Genomic DNA, 15775 nt, shown 5'->3' on the forward strand with positions numbered 1-15775 from the left:
AGGGAGATGAGGAACCATCATGGAAGGACAGGGCCCTGCACGGTATGTACCACCGGCAGATAGAGGAGGTGGCTGACATCCAGAAATCCTACCAGTGGCTGGACAAAGCTGGACTGAAAGACAGCACAGAGACACTAATCATGGCAGCACAAGAACAAGCTCTGAGTACAAGATCCATAGAGGCTGGGGTCTATCACACCAGGCAAGACCCCAGGTGCAGGCTGTGTAAAGATGCTCCAGAGACAATCCAGCACATAACAGCAGGGTGCAAGATGCTAGCAGGCAAGGCATACATGGAACGCCATAACCAAGTGGCCGGCATAGTGTACAGGAACATCTGTGCCGAGTATAACCTGGAAGTCCCGAGGTCAAAATGGGAGATGCCCCCAAGGGTGGTGGAGAATGACTGAGCTAAGATCCTGTGGGACTTCCAGATACAGACGGACAAAATGGTGGTGGCTAACCAACCGGACATAGTGGTGGTAGACAAACAGAAGAAGACGGCCGTAGTGATCGATGTAGCGGTTCCGAATGACAGCAATATCAGGAAGAAGGAACACGAGAAGCTGGAGAAATACCAAGGGCTCAGAGAAGAGCTCGAGAGGATGTGGAAGGTGAAGGTGACGGTGGTCCCCGTGGTAATCGGAGCACTAGGTGCAGTGACTCCCAAGCTAGGCGAGTGGCTCCAGCAGATCCCGGGAACAACATCGGAGATCTGTGTCCAGAAGAGCGCAGTCCTAGGAACAGCTAAGATACTGCGCAGGACCCTCAAGCTCCCAGGCCTCTGGTAGAGGACCCGAGCTTGAAGGATAAACCGCCCGCAGGGGCGAGATGGGTGTTTTTTTTTTTTTTCCCACCAAAACTAAAATCTCAGAAGGGGGATTTCAATTCTCATTAGAAATGAATATTTTCCATGTGTGACTTACCACTTCCTGCAGCTCTAAAGAAGATTTTATACAAGAAGATAAAAAAAATTGAACTTTGTATCCATCACTAATAGGGAAGATTCTTTCATGGTCAGACAGAAAATGTACATCAGATTCAAAATACAGCTTTATTTTAAATGGAAATATCACCTTTACTGTAAATACACGGGTCAAGTTTCCAAGTCTTCTGCTTGTGTACAGCTGCACGCCTCCAGTGTATGCGTTCATCAAGTAAGACATCCTTTTTATTACGTTATGTAATGAGACCCCTGGAAGAGGATCTATGGATGGGCTTCCCCCTGACTAATCAGTTAAATGTTGTATCAATCTTCAATCCATTTTACAGATACAATTTAACCCATAGTTTAGTTTCCCCAAGTGTTTAGCCCCAAAGTAATTGGCTGTGGGATTACAATTAGTGAGGAGATTAGTGATTGATTAGCTAATTATGATAATACGACGGCTTATATAGAAATGGATGTGTAAATTTCTGCACCAACTAAAGAGTGGGAGGGATGGCAGAGAATGTTTTAAGACAGGGAAAGCGATAGGTGAGACGAGGATTTGGAGTCTGTGTGCACTAATTATACAGATCCAAACATTTTTGTGTGTTTGTGCACGTCTTCCATTTTCCAGTGGAGCATAGGGGTATGTTGCTCATCCAATTTTAAAGCAGAACACAGAATTATCACAGTCAGCAGTGCAGCCTCTTATAAAGAGCTTAGTTTTGGTTCAAAATATAACAAAGTTAACAAGGTTTTGGTAACTGAATGACACTTTAAGCTGGCATCATTAGATCTTTTTCTAGAAAGTTGGAGACTGCTTAACCTCTGTTAGAATGAAACATTATAGTGAAATACAAAAACTGTTTGATTAGTTCTTACCAACCTTTTCGTTCCCACACTGTTGCTGTGCTTCCTAAAATGCTTCAGTCATACAGTACGGTGCAAACGCCTTGATTTTGTGATGGGTTAAAGTAAGGGTGTGTGTTATTCTAACGAGCATGAAAATCAATATTTGGTATGATCGCCTGAACTCTCTTATGCAAGATATCTTGTAATTTCCTTAAGTCACATACCTGTGGAGGAATGGAGATATCCAGGAGAGAGGGGAGTCGACTTATTGACAAGAGTGTTTAACACAAGCTGGGAGAGTGAGAGGATGCCTGAGGAACGGAGAAGAGGTGTACTGATACCAGTTTTTAGGAACAAGGCTGATGTGCAGAGGGATAAAGCTGATGAGCCATACACCGAAGCTGAGAGGGAAAGAGTTGTTGAAGTTTGTTGACACCAGGTGAAGAAGACAGATGATGATCAGTGAGCAGCAGTATGGCTTCGTAACACTACAGATGTTTACTTTGAGAGTGTTAATAGAGAAATATAGAGACCATCAGAAGGAGCTGCATTGTGTTTCTGGAGCTGTGGTACTGCACGAGGAAGACATGAGTGGCAGAGAAGTATGTGAAGGTGGTGGGACATTTACAAGAACAACAAGGCAGAGCTGAGGTATGAGGTGACAGATGAGGTCACGGTAGGGGTGGGATTACATCAGGGATCGGCTCTGAGCCCCTTCTTGTTTGCATTGGTGATGGACCGGTTGGCATATCAAGTCAGGCAGGAGTCTGTGTGGGTATGATGTTTGCAGATGACATTTTGTTGTGGGAGTAGGGGGCAGGTGGAAGAGAGCCTGGAGAGGTGGAGGTATGCTCTGGAGAGAAGATGAATGAAAGTCAGTAGAAACAAGACAGAATAAATGAGTGTGAATGAGAGGGAGACAGGTGTAACAATAAAGCTGCAAGGAGCAGAGGTGGTGAAGGTGTGCATGAGTTTAAATACCTGGGATCAGTCAAAGGAGTGCAGGCAGGTTGGACTGAGGGGAAAAGAGGTTAATTGTAACAGAATGATAACAATAATTGTCCAGTGTCCTTAAACTTTTAAAGACACAGTATAATGCTGACATGTGGCAAGTTTGCAGCTTACTTTGTTTGGGAATCACCTTGTTGGTTACTTGGTTGATAGTACAAAAATACAATTTTATGCCAACGTGTGTTATCTTTGGCATTTTTTTACAGGTCAGCTGAAAACATAGAAACAAATGATGTGGTTTTACAACAAGCTGCCAAAAACAAAGGTGGTTAAGGATACAATTTGTATATACTTTTTTGCTAAGTTGTCTATCGTGAACAGAAACAACATGGGTTCATGCCCTGAGCTGCACTAAAAGTGGTCAGACACAAGGACTGGACTAAAAATGAGCAGCCAATGTCCAAAGAAATCCTTTGAAAGACCTTTACAAGGTTTGAGATGAAAAATAATCTCTTGTCTGTGAACAAAAAGGTTGTTTTGTGGGGTTTTTTTTGTTTTTTTTACTGTTTTATTTAAGTCAAATAGGGATTTGGGGCAAGAGTAAAGTCGTTACTAGTAAATCAATAACAGAACTGCATCGATACTTTCCAAGCTCATAATGCTTTGTAGTGCTAATATTACTGCTGTTCAGCTCACAACAGTTCACTAATTAAGGTCAGTTTATTACTGTATATGAATAAGTCAGCTGTGATTCAGTGCTGGTGTGTAATTACTTATAGGTATTTTTTCTCTTCATGCTGCAAATATAAAATGAGTAAATTATTCCTCCTCTTTCCTCTTGTGTGCTGTTCTTTTACTGTACACAATTTTCCTATAAAGCTTTGTAGCAAGTGGATGGGAACGCCATTGCTCCGTTTAGATCATAAAGTAAAGTCAGCCATAGAGCTGTGCGGGATGTGTCATCACATAAGTATTTGTCTGTCTCTCTCCAGGCATGCGTATCCTGGTGAACCTGCTGCTCGACACGCTGCCCATGCTGGGTAACGTCCTTCTCCTCTGCTTTTTCGTCTTCTTCATCTTCGGCATCATAGGAGTGCAGCTGTGGGCGGGGCTGCTGAGAAACCGCTGCTACCCCGAGGAGAACTTCACACTGTGAGTCACCGCCTACTCCGTCTGAGTGTGGAAAAGAGTGTGAGACCATGTAATGCACATTCTGTCTTCTTGAACATTAATCTCTCTGACAGGGCGTGTGTGAGTCTGACGTCTACACACTGTCACCTCTGTGTGTGTTTCTTTATTACGGTAATTGTGTCAATGATGTAACTTCTTGAATAGCACATGAATCAAAATACACACTTTACCCGCAATGTATATGTGTGTCAGTTTCTGTATGTGTAAATAGGTCTGTCACCTCTCCTCTCATTACCTGCCCTCCCTCTGCGTGACTCTAGAAGATTAATTACATCATCTATTCAATTCACTCATATTTCCATAGTGTGAGATTAAGCCTCCCTCTGGCCCCATCTCTCAAGTGCTAATATAATGAGGCTGATGGCAAACTAAAATTTGCACAAAGCAAATATCATTACCTCATAATCAAATGTGCCACTTAATTAAAAGGCTGACACTCTTCTTCACTGCAACCCTTCTCTCTAACCCATTTTCTGCCAAGTCATCAAGATTGTATCAGCGTTTCTGCAATAAACTGCAGAGACGTAGGATCGAGAAATTCCAGGTACTGTAGCTTAAACACGTTTGGCAAAATGAAATAGATGGAGAAGGGGTGACTGAACGTAACTTTTTTAGGTTTCACAATGCAGTAATATTCAAACTCACTAGACAAGGAAAGGTTATAGAAGCATCTCTAAAGACTTCAGATTCCAACACACAACCACAATTCACAGAGATCGTCTATAAATGGAAGAAATTCAAAATCACGTTCACCCTCCACAGAAACGATCGACCAACAGAGATCACACAAGAGTGCGACATGTACTAGTCAATCCCAAACAACAAGACCACATTTGAACTTATTGGTTTGAATAAGATGTATTCTGTTTGAGGAAATAACACCAGTTGTCATGGAGCACTGAAACCTGAGTTATACTAGAAAATGCTGAAGGAAATGTTTAGGACATGTGCCATGGGCAAGACAACAATTCTTAGCATATAAGTTGCACTTCAAAATCAAGCGTTAAAGTACAATATAGTTAAAGTTACAGTGTCTAAAATCTTACCACTAGATTTCAGTAGATTGCAGTCAACTGAAGTCTGTTCTTACTATTCCTAATTCTCACAGTAATTTTCTCACATTACTCACAAATAACTCTGTCCACCATTAATCTGTAGTGATGCTAGGCTGTAAGTCAGCTGTTTACCTCAGCTGTCAATATTCCGGGTGTCCACATCTATTTACTCTGGAGGAGGCTGTAACACTTTGTGAAAGGAAAGTGATACTGAGGTGAGCTGTTGAGGATATCTTGAACTTTTCTGTCAGTAAGTGCTGCTGTTACCACTTGTTAGCTGCTGTTGGCCTCTGTTAGCAGGTGTTAGCCTCTGTTCGCTGCTATTAGATGGTGTTAAACTGTCTTTGAAGTAGATCTAGCATGGCTGGCATGACATTTAGTGAATAAACTCTCATGTGATGTGAGAATGTAATCAAACTGTTTATCAGAGGGACAGCATAATGTTAGCTGCTGTTAGCTGTTGTTCAGACTTGTTCTTGTTCTACTGACAAGTAATTGCAGCGATATCATGTTGTCACTTTTGTTAATGTTTTCACTTCTTGGGTGAAGGGGACCTTTCTCAGATGAGAAATTACAGGTGTGATCTTTCATATCTTGAGAGTGAAGGTGCAGGCACGAATTCAAATTTGCCTCCAGTGCACATAAACACTTACGACCTCTCTTCTTCCCCATCTTTGGAGTAATAGATGTGTGGCCGGTCTCTAGCCACATACATACATATTCATCACAGCCACTATATTCAAGGTGGTGAATAGCAAAAGACTGACTGTAACTGAACTTCAGAGTGACCAAGTCCAATTTTTGGCCTTTAACCAGCAGAAATTTCAAAGGAGATGAAGCAGTGTAATTCCAATAAAGTTATGAATCTGAAATCGTGAATGGGAGAGCAAGCTTATAAATACATTGCTTGCAAATATATAAACAAAATGACTGTGTATGTTGTGACAAATCACCCCCTGCTCTTCGCACCCTTATTCATATACTCATCCCTCTACTTTTTAAAAATTCAAACAAATATTAGAATATTAGAAAGAGTGCAAGAAGAAAACAAATAAAAAAAACTAAGAACTGATACATGCACACACTTCCTAGCTGTACAGAGTACTGTATCTGAATTTCAGAAAAGGTCTAAGCTTTAGGTGGACTGTGCCTTTATCCTTTTGCTGTTTTTTAGTTAACCTCTCTTACTATGTCTGTGAAGGTTCTCAGTCATCCAGGTCATCGTAGTCAAAGGAGCTTGCAAAGAAAAGCGTGAGGCACTTCGTTGTATTTGAAATCTGTAGTGGTGAGGCACTCACCACTACATATTTCAAATACAACGAAGGCTTTTACAGACAAAAACATGGCTGTGCCATGGGCTCCCCCGTGTCACCTATTGTAGCCAACCTTTACATGGAGGAAGTGGAAAGGAAGGCTCTTGGCTCTTTCAAAGGAAGAGTACCCAGCCACTGGTACAGATATGTGGACGACACCTGGGTCAAAATCAAGACACAAGAAGTGGAATCCTTCACTGCGCACATTAACGCCCACACACACGGACCAGTACCTCCTCTTTGACTCCCATCACCCTTTGGAACACAAACTTGGAGTAATTAGGACCCTGCACCACCGGGCAGAACATGTTCCCTCTAAGCCTGAAGGAAAAAAGAAGGAACACACACATGTAAAGGAAGCACTCAAAACGTGCGGCTATCCTAAATGGGCGTTCTTAAAGTCAGCAAAGAGGCACAGAAAAGAAGACCAGACACCAACGAGGGAGGATAAGAAGGACAGACGCAACAACATTGTCATCCCCTATGTAGCCGGTGTATCAGAAAAACTTAGGAGAGTTTTCTCCAAGCATGACATCCCGGTGCATTTCAGATCCAGCAACACGCTCAGACAAAAACTGGTTCACCCGAAAGACAAAACGCCAAAACACAGACTTAACAATGTGGTGTATGCTGTACAGTGTAGCGAGGAATGCCCAGACCTCTACATTGGAGAGACCAAACAGCCACTTCACAAGCGCATGGCACAACACAGAAGAGCCACCTCCACAGGACAAGACTCAGCAGTCCATCTGCATCTTAAGGATAAAGGACACTCTTTCGAGGATGCCAATGTTCACATTTTGGACAGAGAGGACAGATGGTTTGAAAGAGGAGTGAAAGAAGCCATCTATGTCCACTGTGAGCGACCATCTTTGAACAGAGGCGGGGGTTTACGACACCAACTCTCTGCCATCTATAATCCAGTTTTGAGATCCCTTCCCAGACGCCTTAACGCCCACTCACATCCTGGGCCATCTGACCTCATGAATTCGCATGATAAGGTGGGGCCAGGTTTCACAATGAACACACCCGAAACTCTGGCTGATTGGGACCCACACCCAGTTTCACACCTTGGCTCAGGCGATTAGAGGATCATCAGGGGGTCCTTTTGTCCCTCTGTGGAGGGATACTCCCACTAGGTTTATATCTGGGACTCTCCACCATTTGACCTTAAAACTGAAGAAGCTTCTCGGATGAGAGGTGAAACGTCTTCAAGTAAACTTAAAGAAGTCCAGACGCTTTTCTTTGCAAGCTCCTTTGACCTCTCTTACTATGGCGTTATTTTTGTGCCACTGTTCTGAGCGCACGTAAAAAAAAATTGCAGGTGCAAGTGTTGTATTTTGAGGAGAAATTTATTTTGAGCGAAGAAAAGCTGAATTTGAGTGAACAAAATTCATTGCTGCGTGCAAAAAATGTATTTCAGTGTTTGCTATTATCCACACACACACACACACAATAGCAGCCCCTGTCGCTCAGTTTTTGCATTTGCGCTCGCTCGCAATGTGTTGCTTGCACTCTCAACATTTCTGCCCGTGCGCGCTCAACTCTTTCTGTACACCGTTATATTTGTGCCACAAAACCAGCCAATCACAGACTTGGATGCAAAAAAAATCTGATTGGCTGTTTTGGTCTCCAATCAGCTTGAAATGATGAAATGCAATATCCCAGAATCCATCAAATACCTGCTCGATTCATCAAGACATCACATATTTGCATAAGTGCTCTAACGTTTTCGGAGATGCCTGCACGCAATTTTTTTTTTACGTGCGCTCAGAATAGTGGCACAAAAATAACGCCATATCTTACCTGTATAGTTTAATAGTATTGCACAGTTTATTATATTTTTCATATATACTTTTCAGGAGTACTGTTCCGTGTCCCAATGGCTGTGGGGTGTTTATTTTTGTTGGCGGTATCAGAAATTCAATTACTCTTCTGTCATGTTGCTTTAGTGAAGTGCAAATGCTTTGTAGTTCATTCTCTGCTCATGGAGTACTACTTGCTTTTTTGTATTTCTGGGCATTAGACTGTGTGATGCATGTGTTTGTGCAGAGCAGCAGAAACACCAGCTGTCACTCATATGTCAGCAACCTTCAGCTTCTACCCAAAATAAAAAGTTTGGTGATTTGAAAAAGCTTGACTTTCTTTAATTCAGCAATTTCACAGTCACAAAAATGTTTACTAGTTAAATTATTTTAATCATGTATCTTTTTAGTGTAATTTCTTGAGACTCACTTGCAGACTTGATTTGATTTTTCTTTTACACTTTCCATTTGGGTAGATTTAAAAAGAGATCAGAGTTAGGTTTAAGACATGCAAATGCATGGAGCAAGCATCCTCTCCATTTTAATGCCACATCTGAGAACATCTGGCTGTGGGGCCATAGCATTTGTTCCAAACATTCAGGACCCTCTGTTTAAGTCACTGGACTACATCACATGTTGAAAAATGATTTTCGAGTGGTACAGAGGTACATGTGAGGGAGATGGGCACCGGAGCAGTTTGTTCTGTCCATCTGATGTGAAGGTCAAACAGCAGTCTTACAACACATGGTAACCTAGGCTATTGTCAGTATATTTTTTTATACTTTTGTTTTTGGTAGTTGTTGTTATTTTAGAAAATTGATACTACTAATACTAGTAAGGAATATTCTTTAAATTTCATACTTTTTCTAGTTGTGAGAACCTCAATAACAACATTTTGTGTGTTTGGCTCAAGATTCCTAATATGTGTTGTTTTAAAGTTGAATTTTAATTGGAGGCCGAATTGCCTAAAATTAATCTTAAATGCATTGGAATATTGTTAAAATCAGCTGTAAAGTACTACTGTGTATTTAAAATCAGTTAATTGTGCCTAAGTTTGTAAGCAGTTGTTGATTTCTTCCTTTCCAGTGGAACTAGCTCCCAGTTTGGCTTCAGGAGTCAGACACCGTCTACTTTAAAGATTTGAGTTAAAATCTATCTTTTGATTTATTTAATAGGCTTAATCCAGCAACTCTGAACCATTCCTTATTTATGTTGCTATTGAGGTTTTTCACTTGATGTCATGCAAGTGTTGTCCCTTGGACATGATATAACCACCGGTTACTAGGGAAAAATGTGTATTCCATGATTGGTTGGTAGTGATTCCTGGAGGTTGCGAGGTGAAAATGATTGCAAAGAAAGTGCTGTACCAAAAACTCCTGATGAGTGTCAGACTGCCAGGATTGCCTGTACTTTTACTCCCTCAGCTGATGGGTGGGAGGCATGAAGATCTAAGTTGGTAATTAATGTGATGCGATGTAGGAGCTTCAAATTGATATCATAGGTGAAGTTACTAAAAATATTGAATGACTTTGATTCTCACTGACCTCAACCTCAAGGTTAGAGGTCATGTTTTCTGAAATTCTTGTCAATGCAATAACTAGTGGACAAGGCAACGTAGAAGATTCAAATTGATACCATAGGTGCAGTTACTAAAAATCTGAGTTTGAAACTCAGTGATCTTGACTGGGTCAAGGTCAGAGTTCAAGTTTTCTGAAAATCTTCTGAATGTAATAACTCAAGAACACGGTGACCAAGGAGTTTGAAATTGACACCATAGGTGTGTGTACTACGAGGGAGGAAGCAAAACTGAGCACACTATACACAAGAAGAGCAACTACCAAAATAAAACAGGAAACGTGACACACAGATTAAGACGCGGACTTGACGCCGGAACTGGGGAAGAACAGACATGAGAACATAACTGACTGGACGTGACACGTGGAACACAAGGCACAGTAACAAAACCTAAAGACCAGAAACCACAAAATACTAAAGATGAAAAACACAAATGAAAAACACTAAATGAGACGAAATGCAAAAACCAGGAAACACAAACACTGGGTTCCTAGATCCAGGACACCTTGAGCTGAACTGCCATTATACTTAATTAGTTGAAATGAATTAGATCCTTTTTGTTCACTTTTTATATTGTCATGATATTTTTGTGATTTAAATGTTATCTCCTAATACTAATACTGTCTCGGAACGCTTGTATAGAAAAGAACGATAAAATAAAGTGGCCCAAAGGTAAAAAATGACCTAATACCAGCTGGCTTTTATTCATTATCTGCTCACTTGTATTTTTCACAGCAAAATTAAGAGATTTTTAATAGTCAGCACTTCTTAATTAGTCATAAATTATGACAGTTCATTTTCCCTGGTAGGAAATAGCAAATCAGAATTAGAAGCTTAAAGCTAAACAGGTGTTGTTTGTTCCTAACCATGTCTATGATTAGGAGTACAGCTAATACCACTGTGCAAACACAGAGCTCAGACAATAACTGGGATTCTGTTAGCGGTAAGGAAATGCCTGGGGAGACCAGATCTGAGGCCAAGCATTTGATTGGGCCAGTTTGGCTGCACAGAGTGGGCTGGACGACAGTTCGCACTTACAAGCCCGGAAAGAAAATAATGATCTGATGAGAGGCTTTGGGGTAGGTCATCACCATAGTAACCAATTCTGAGATGAAATGGAGAGGGGATGTAATCATGGGATGCCCTGATCTCCCTGAGTAAATCTCAATAATGTCATCCAATTTTGGTAAAACATTCGCACAGGTACTCTTTTTCCACCCTGTTTTTGTCAGAGAGCTGATATAAACAGTGTGTGACGGTTGTAATTCACACTGCCAGGTTTCCAGAAACAAGAGCAAGAGGTATGAAACAGCTGCTTTAGCTGGTGCCTCTGCTGTCAGGAGTCCAACATCTCTTCAGCTGTGAAATGACTGCTGTCTGTCTGACACTCTCTGGTGACGAACATAATCACCTCGGTATACAGGAACACACAGCTGATGTCCAAACTGATAATGAGCGAGGCTGTGATATCTGCTGTCAGTGGATGTTGGCTCAGTCGTGCACAGAGGTTGGGACTTGTGGATGGTTGGCTGTCTGTCACATTTTCTCATATTTACTTGTTCTTCTCAGACCTCCAGTAAGGACTGTGAAAAGGATGAACAACACAGGGGTATATCTGGGAACACATGCTCATTTGTGCAGACAATACACTGCACATTTACATCCCTAAGAGGAACATGAGCATGGAAATACCCCTAGAAACTAATGTCTCTGGAGTGAGATGTCCAGAGAGAGTCAGTGAGATACTTCATATCAGTTTTATTTATATAATGGCAAATCACAATAGCACTAGCTTCAGGATGCTGTATATTGTAAGATAAAGACCCTACAATAATACAGAGAGAGCCCCAACAATCAAACGACCCCCTTTGAGGAAGGACTTGCGAACAGTGGGAAGGAAAAACTTCCTTTTAATAGGAAGAAACCTCCAGACTCAGGGAGGGGCGGCCATCCTCTGACCAGTTGGGGATGAGGGAAGTAAGACAGGACAAAAGACACTGTCTCAATGCTGGTTTCATGTGAAACTAGTGTGCTAGTTTCATTGATTAATATTTTTGAGTGAGATAAAGCTGCCTCTTTTGTACTTTTAGATATCTAGCATGCATTTTCTTAGTTAAATAAACTAAACATTTTAAGTTACGTGAGGAGCACACAGCTTAACAGGGAATTCAGGAGAAATGACACAATATTTGCTGTCCACTGACAAATCAATCGTTCTGATAGACAGCTTTAACATTCCTGTGCTACGATGTGTAAATGCATGGTATAAGTATATCTTGCTAACACTATATTGGGTACAGATTTATTGCGTTATTATCCAAGACAATATGAGGTGGCTAATATCTACTAATGATCTGATATTTGCTTAGGAGCATGCTAACAGAATTTTATGAACCTTTGCTGGTAAACCAGAGACTCTACAGTAAACCAAAGCTAAACTGAAACAAAGTTTAGCTTAAAACACACTTACAAAGTTCAGTGGACGGGCATAAGTGGTTAATACCAGAGCGACTGTCTTAGCTTCAGACATTTGGGTTAAAAATACCTGTTTCAACTAGAATCAGTGCACATGGACGAAAACCTGGTCAAAAATATCCAGTGTTATGCTGCAAACCTGCTGTTTCAGATCATGTTTTTTGGCTTGTTAATAGCTTCTGTTGAGCCTGCGGTACGCAGGGACAGAGTCAGTGGAAGCAATACAAAGACCTACGAATACACAGAGTGTGTTAGATAGAGAGTAGTTACTATGCTGCTTCTATTGAGTCATCATAAATACCAGGTCAATTGTAATTGCTAACCAGTATGTCGTTCTCTGGTCTGCCTTCTAAATAGCAACCCTACCTCACACTAAAATAAAATCACTCACAGCTTCGCTCTTTTTTTCAGCCTCTATCTTTTCATTTACCTAATATTGCCAAAACGATCACATTTACTCTCTTCCTCCTCACGTTTGGTTTATTGTCTTCTCTTTTCATCATTTCAGCTTTACTCCTTTGTCAACTGCTTTTGTATCGTGTGTCTTACATTTTCTTGGTTTCATTAAACACAGACCTTTCTTTGACGCAGCTAATCAAGTCATAAATTGAGAAGTAGCATCAGCGTTCTATAACAGGCAGAGCAGACGGTCACGCTGAACCAGACAGCAGCCTGCTGCATAACACCAGCGCCAGACCGCATTGGCTTTTCTTTTAAAGTCTGCTTATCTAACGTCTTCTTGTCTGCATCTTCTTCATCTTGTCATGCACCCTGCTGGACGAGCTACCAAATTAGAATTAACTGAGGAACAAGTGTGCTGCCGATGTCAGTTTGCAGGCTAGATCGTGAATAACATGTTTAGCACATGAAAGGTGGTCGAAACATGGCCACAGTTTGGTCTGGTTAGGTCCTTTTTTATTAGTGACAGTAGCTGCTTGTGGACTTTATGTTCGGTACCACTAACAACATGCTGTCCCCACAGTACATGTAGGCACTGTCTAGTACTTTGTATCTTTCCTTTATATCACACAGAGTTATTAAGAATATTGAGGTCATACAAATATTAATATATTACTCCCAGAAGAAAGTAATATGTTACACTAGCCATTAGTTTACTTTTGCATCACTCTGTAACATAGACATATAAATAACACTCAGGTTATAAGCCCTCACAGAACCCTACTTACTCTGTGTTAGCGTGAAGAGATGTTTGAAGTTAAGTTTGCTGATCATAGCAAGAGGCGCGTTTAATGCAAGCTTGAAAGAAACCTTAGTAATGCAATGAATGGCATAATTGAAACTGTAATGTGATAAATGCGACTGTGGTACTCAAAATTGTAATCTGATTACCGTGCTTTTTTAAAGTTCTTGTACTTGTTTTTAAATCTCTTAATGTAATCTCTTTGTGAACTTTGTGAACCCTGGTTTTGCTTTATAAATAAAGCTGGTGTGGTATGGTGCTTTGTTAGATTACATCCAACACTGGTCACTGACATAATCCTTGGGCTGGCTGAGATAAATGTTTCCCCAAAAACTTTTTTCACCTCTATGACGGCGCATTTTGTTTTTTGCTTGTCTGGCTGTCTCACTAAATCAGGAACTCTGTGAAAGAATTTCTTAAAATTTTGCACTTGAAGTCAAAGCAAAACTGATTCGATTTTAATTAAAGTCAAGGACACAGTTCCACACAAATGTTCAACGGGATAAAACAATACAGTGATGAAACTAGTGCATATTTTTTATGTGTAGACAGGCATGCATGTTTGCGAAGCACCACAACCACAATGGTGATTCTAGTTTCTTCCTTTTAAAAGGTACTTTCAGCTGCTCCCTTCACAAGGGGTTGCTGCAGTAGGTTGCTCCACAGTTTTGATTTGCTAGCTTTTTAAGCCTGATGCCCTTCCTGATGCAACCACCGGGGGATTTGTACTTCCTCCTGACATCAAACCAGCAATCTCTCGCTTCTTACGCATGTGTAAACTCTCCACTAGTCAGTTTCTTTTATTTAAAAAAGTATTTGCACTACAGTATAAAATCACATCATACTCCTTGACAAAAATGGATTTTAACACTTTAAAAGTCACGCTTTAGAAGGTGACACAAAATAAACTTGTCAGTCAAAAGATTTTTTTCAGCAAAAAGTACTATAAATCACACTGCTGTGAAATGTTTTTAACAGGTTCGAGTCAGGCTTTGAACACATTGTTAAAATTCTGTTTGCATAGAAGACTTTAAAGCCTCCAATATTTTTGTGTTTCTGTAGTTTGCGAAACACAAAAAGAAAAAATCCAAAAGGAAAATTTCACATTCAGTGTGAGAAACACGCAGATTGCTGGACTGAACAGCGAGTCTGACGGCTTGTTCTCGGGCTGCCTTTGTAGCCAGTACATGATCAATCTTGCATCAAGAAAAATGTTCGTCACACGGAAACGGTGCGCCGCGGACAGACAACGGCTGTCAAACAGAGTCAGACCGCAGACTGTCAGCTAGATGTGTCAGGGTTAAAATGTCTCCATCACTACCACCCTGCCTCTGTGTCTGTGTGCGTGCGTCTGCTTGTGGTGTATTTCTTTCACTTTTACTGTTACACACATAATCATCTCTCTCTATCTCTGTCCTTTCATCCACTCATCTCTCCACTTGTGAGCACTCATATAACAAACTTAAAATGCACCATTACACATGAAGCTTTGATCTAGGCTCGTGTGCATCTCTTTGCATGCCACTATACTTGTAAAGAAACAGATGGATGAGAATGGCAAGTTTAGAGAGGATTTTGTTTTCTTCTTATCTGATCATTTATTAGATATCTTCATTTAAAAAATACCTCGAAATGTTGCAAAACTCTCTTTCACCCATATAATATGACTTCTGTTCTGCCTGGTTTAATTGCGAGACTTTGTTGATGAAACACACTATTCCTGTCTACAATACACACATTTTATGCTGATTTTACTATGACTGGATGTTTAAAACTGGATGTCTTTGACTCTGACAAGCAGATTTTTTCACCATTCGATTCATAAATATTTAAGACTGATTTCAGATTGTCTTTCATCTGTATTTTTTCTTCAGTTTTTTCCTTTTCCCTCTTTTTTTGACCCATTTTAAAGTGTACTTATCATTTTTAACATTACGTTGTACAAGAAAATGTTTTGTTTTTAGGATACTGTTGTAATCATCGTCTCCTTCCTCGACTCTTCCAGCAGTAGCGGAGTCAGTCTCCCTCGGCCTTACTACATGGCTGATGAGGATGACGAGCGTCCTTTTATCTGCTCCCTTCCTGTTGACAATGGCATCATGTCTTGCTCCGATGTGCCGGCCCGCCGAGAAGGAGGCAAGACGTGCTGCCTGGACAAAGATGACATCCTGTATCGCCAGTCTATCGGTCTGAGCCCCGAGCCCCTGGCCAACGGCAGCGTCAGTGTAGCAGGGCTCTGTGTGAACTGGAACCAGTATTACACCAGGTGTCATACTGGGTACAGCAACCCCCACAAAGGAGCCATCAACTTTGACAACATTGCCTTTGCCTGGATTGTCATCTTTCAGGTGGGTTTTTTTGTTTTTAACCTGAGGCTGTACAAGTAAATCGAGTAATTAAAACACTGTTTAACTGTGTGATGATTCATC

General features: G+C 40.9%; 1 protein-coding gene across 3 annotated transcripts in view; it reads left to right on the plus strand.

Moving 5' to 3' along the window:
• Positions 1-15775, plus strand: part of LOC146386086 (voltage-dependent T-type calcium channel subunit alpha-1I-like) — a 262563-nt gene that overhangs the window by 142141 nt on the left and 104647 nt on the right. For 2 of the 3 annotated variants that reach the window (XM_084932111.1, XM_084932109.1), the window contains 2 exons: positions 3724-3883; positions 15352-15694. In XM_084932111.1, the coding sequence (XP_084788237.1) occupies positions 3724-3883; positions 15352-15694 (503 nt within the window). The remainder of the gene's footprint in view (positions 1-3723; positions 3884-15351; positions 15695-15775) is intronic. The other variant, XM_084932110.1, reaches the window with a different exon arrangement.

The sequence above is a fragment of the Perissodus microlepis genome, chromosome 6 (genome assembly GCF_051167445.1).
Source record: "Perissodus microlepis isolate ML-2025 ecotype Zambia chromosome 6, ASM5116744v1, whole genome shotgun sequence".
Lineage (NCBI taxonomy): Eukaryota > Metazoa > Chordata > Actinopteri > Cichliformes > Cichlidae > Perissodus > Perissodus microlepis.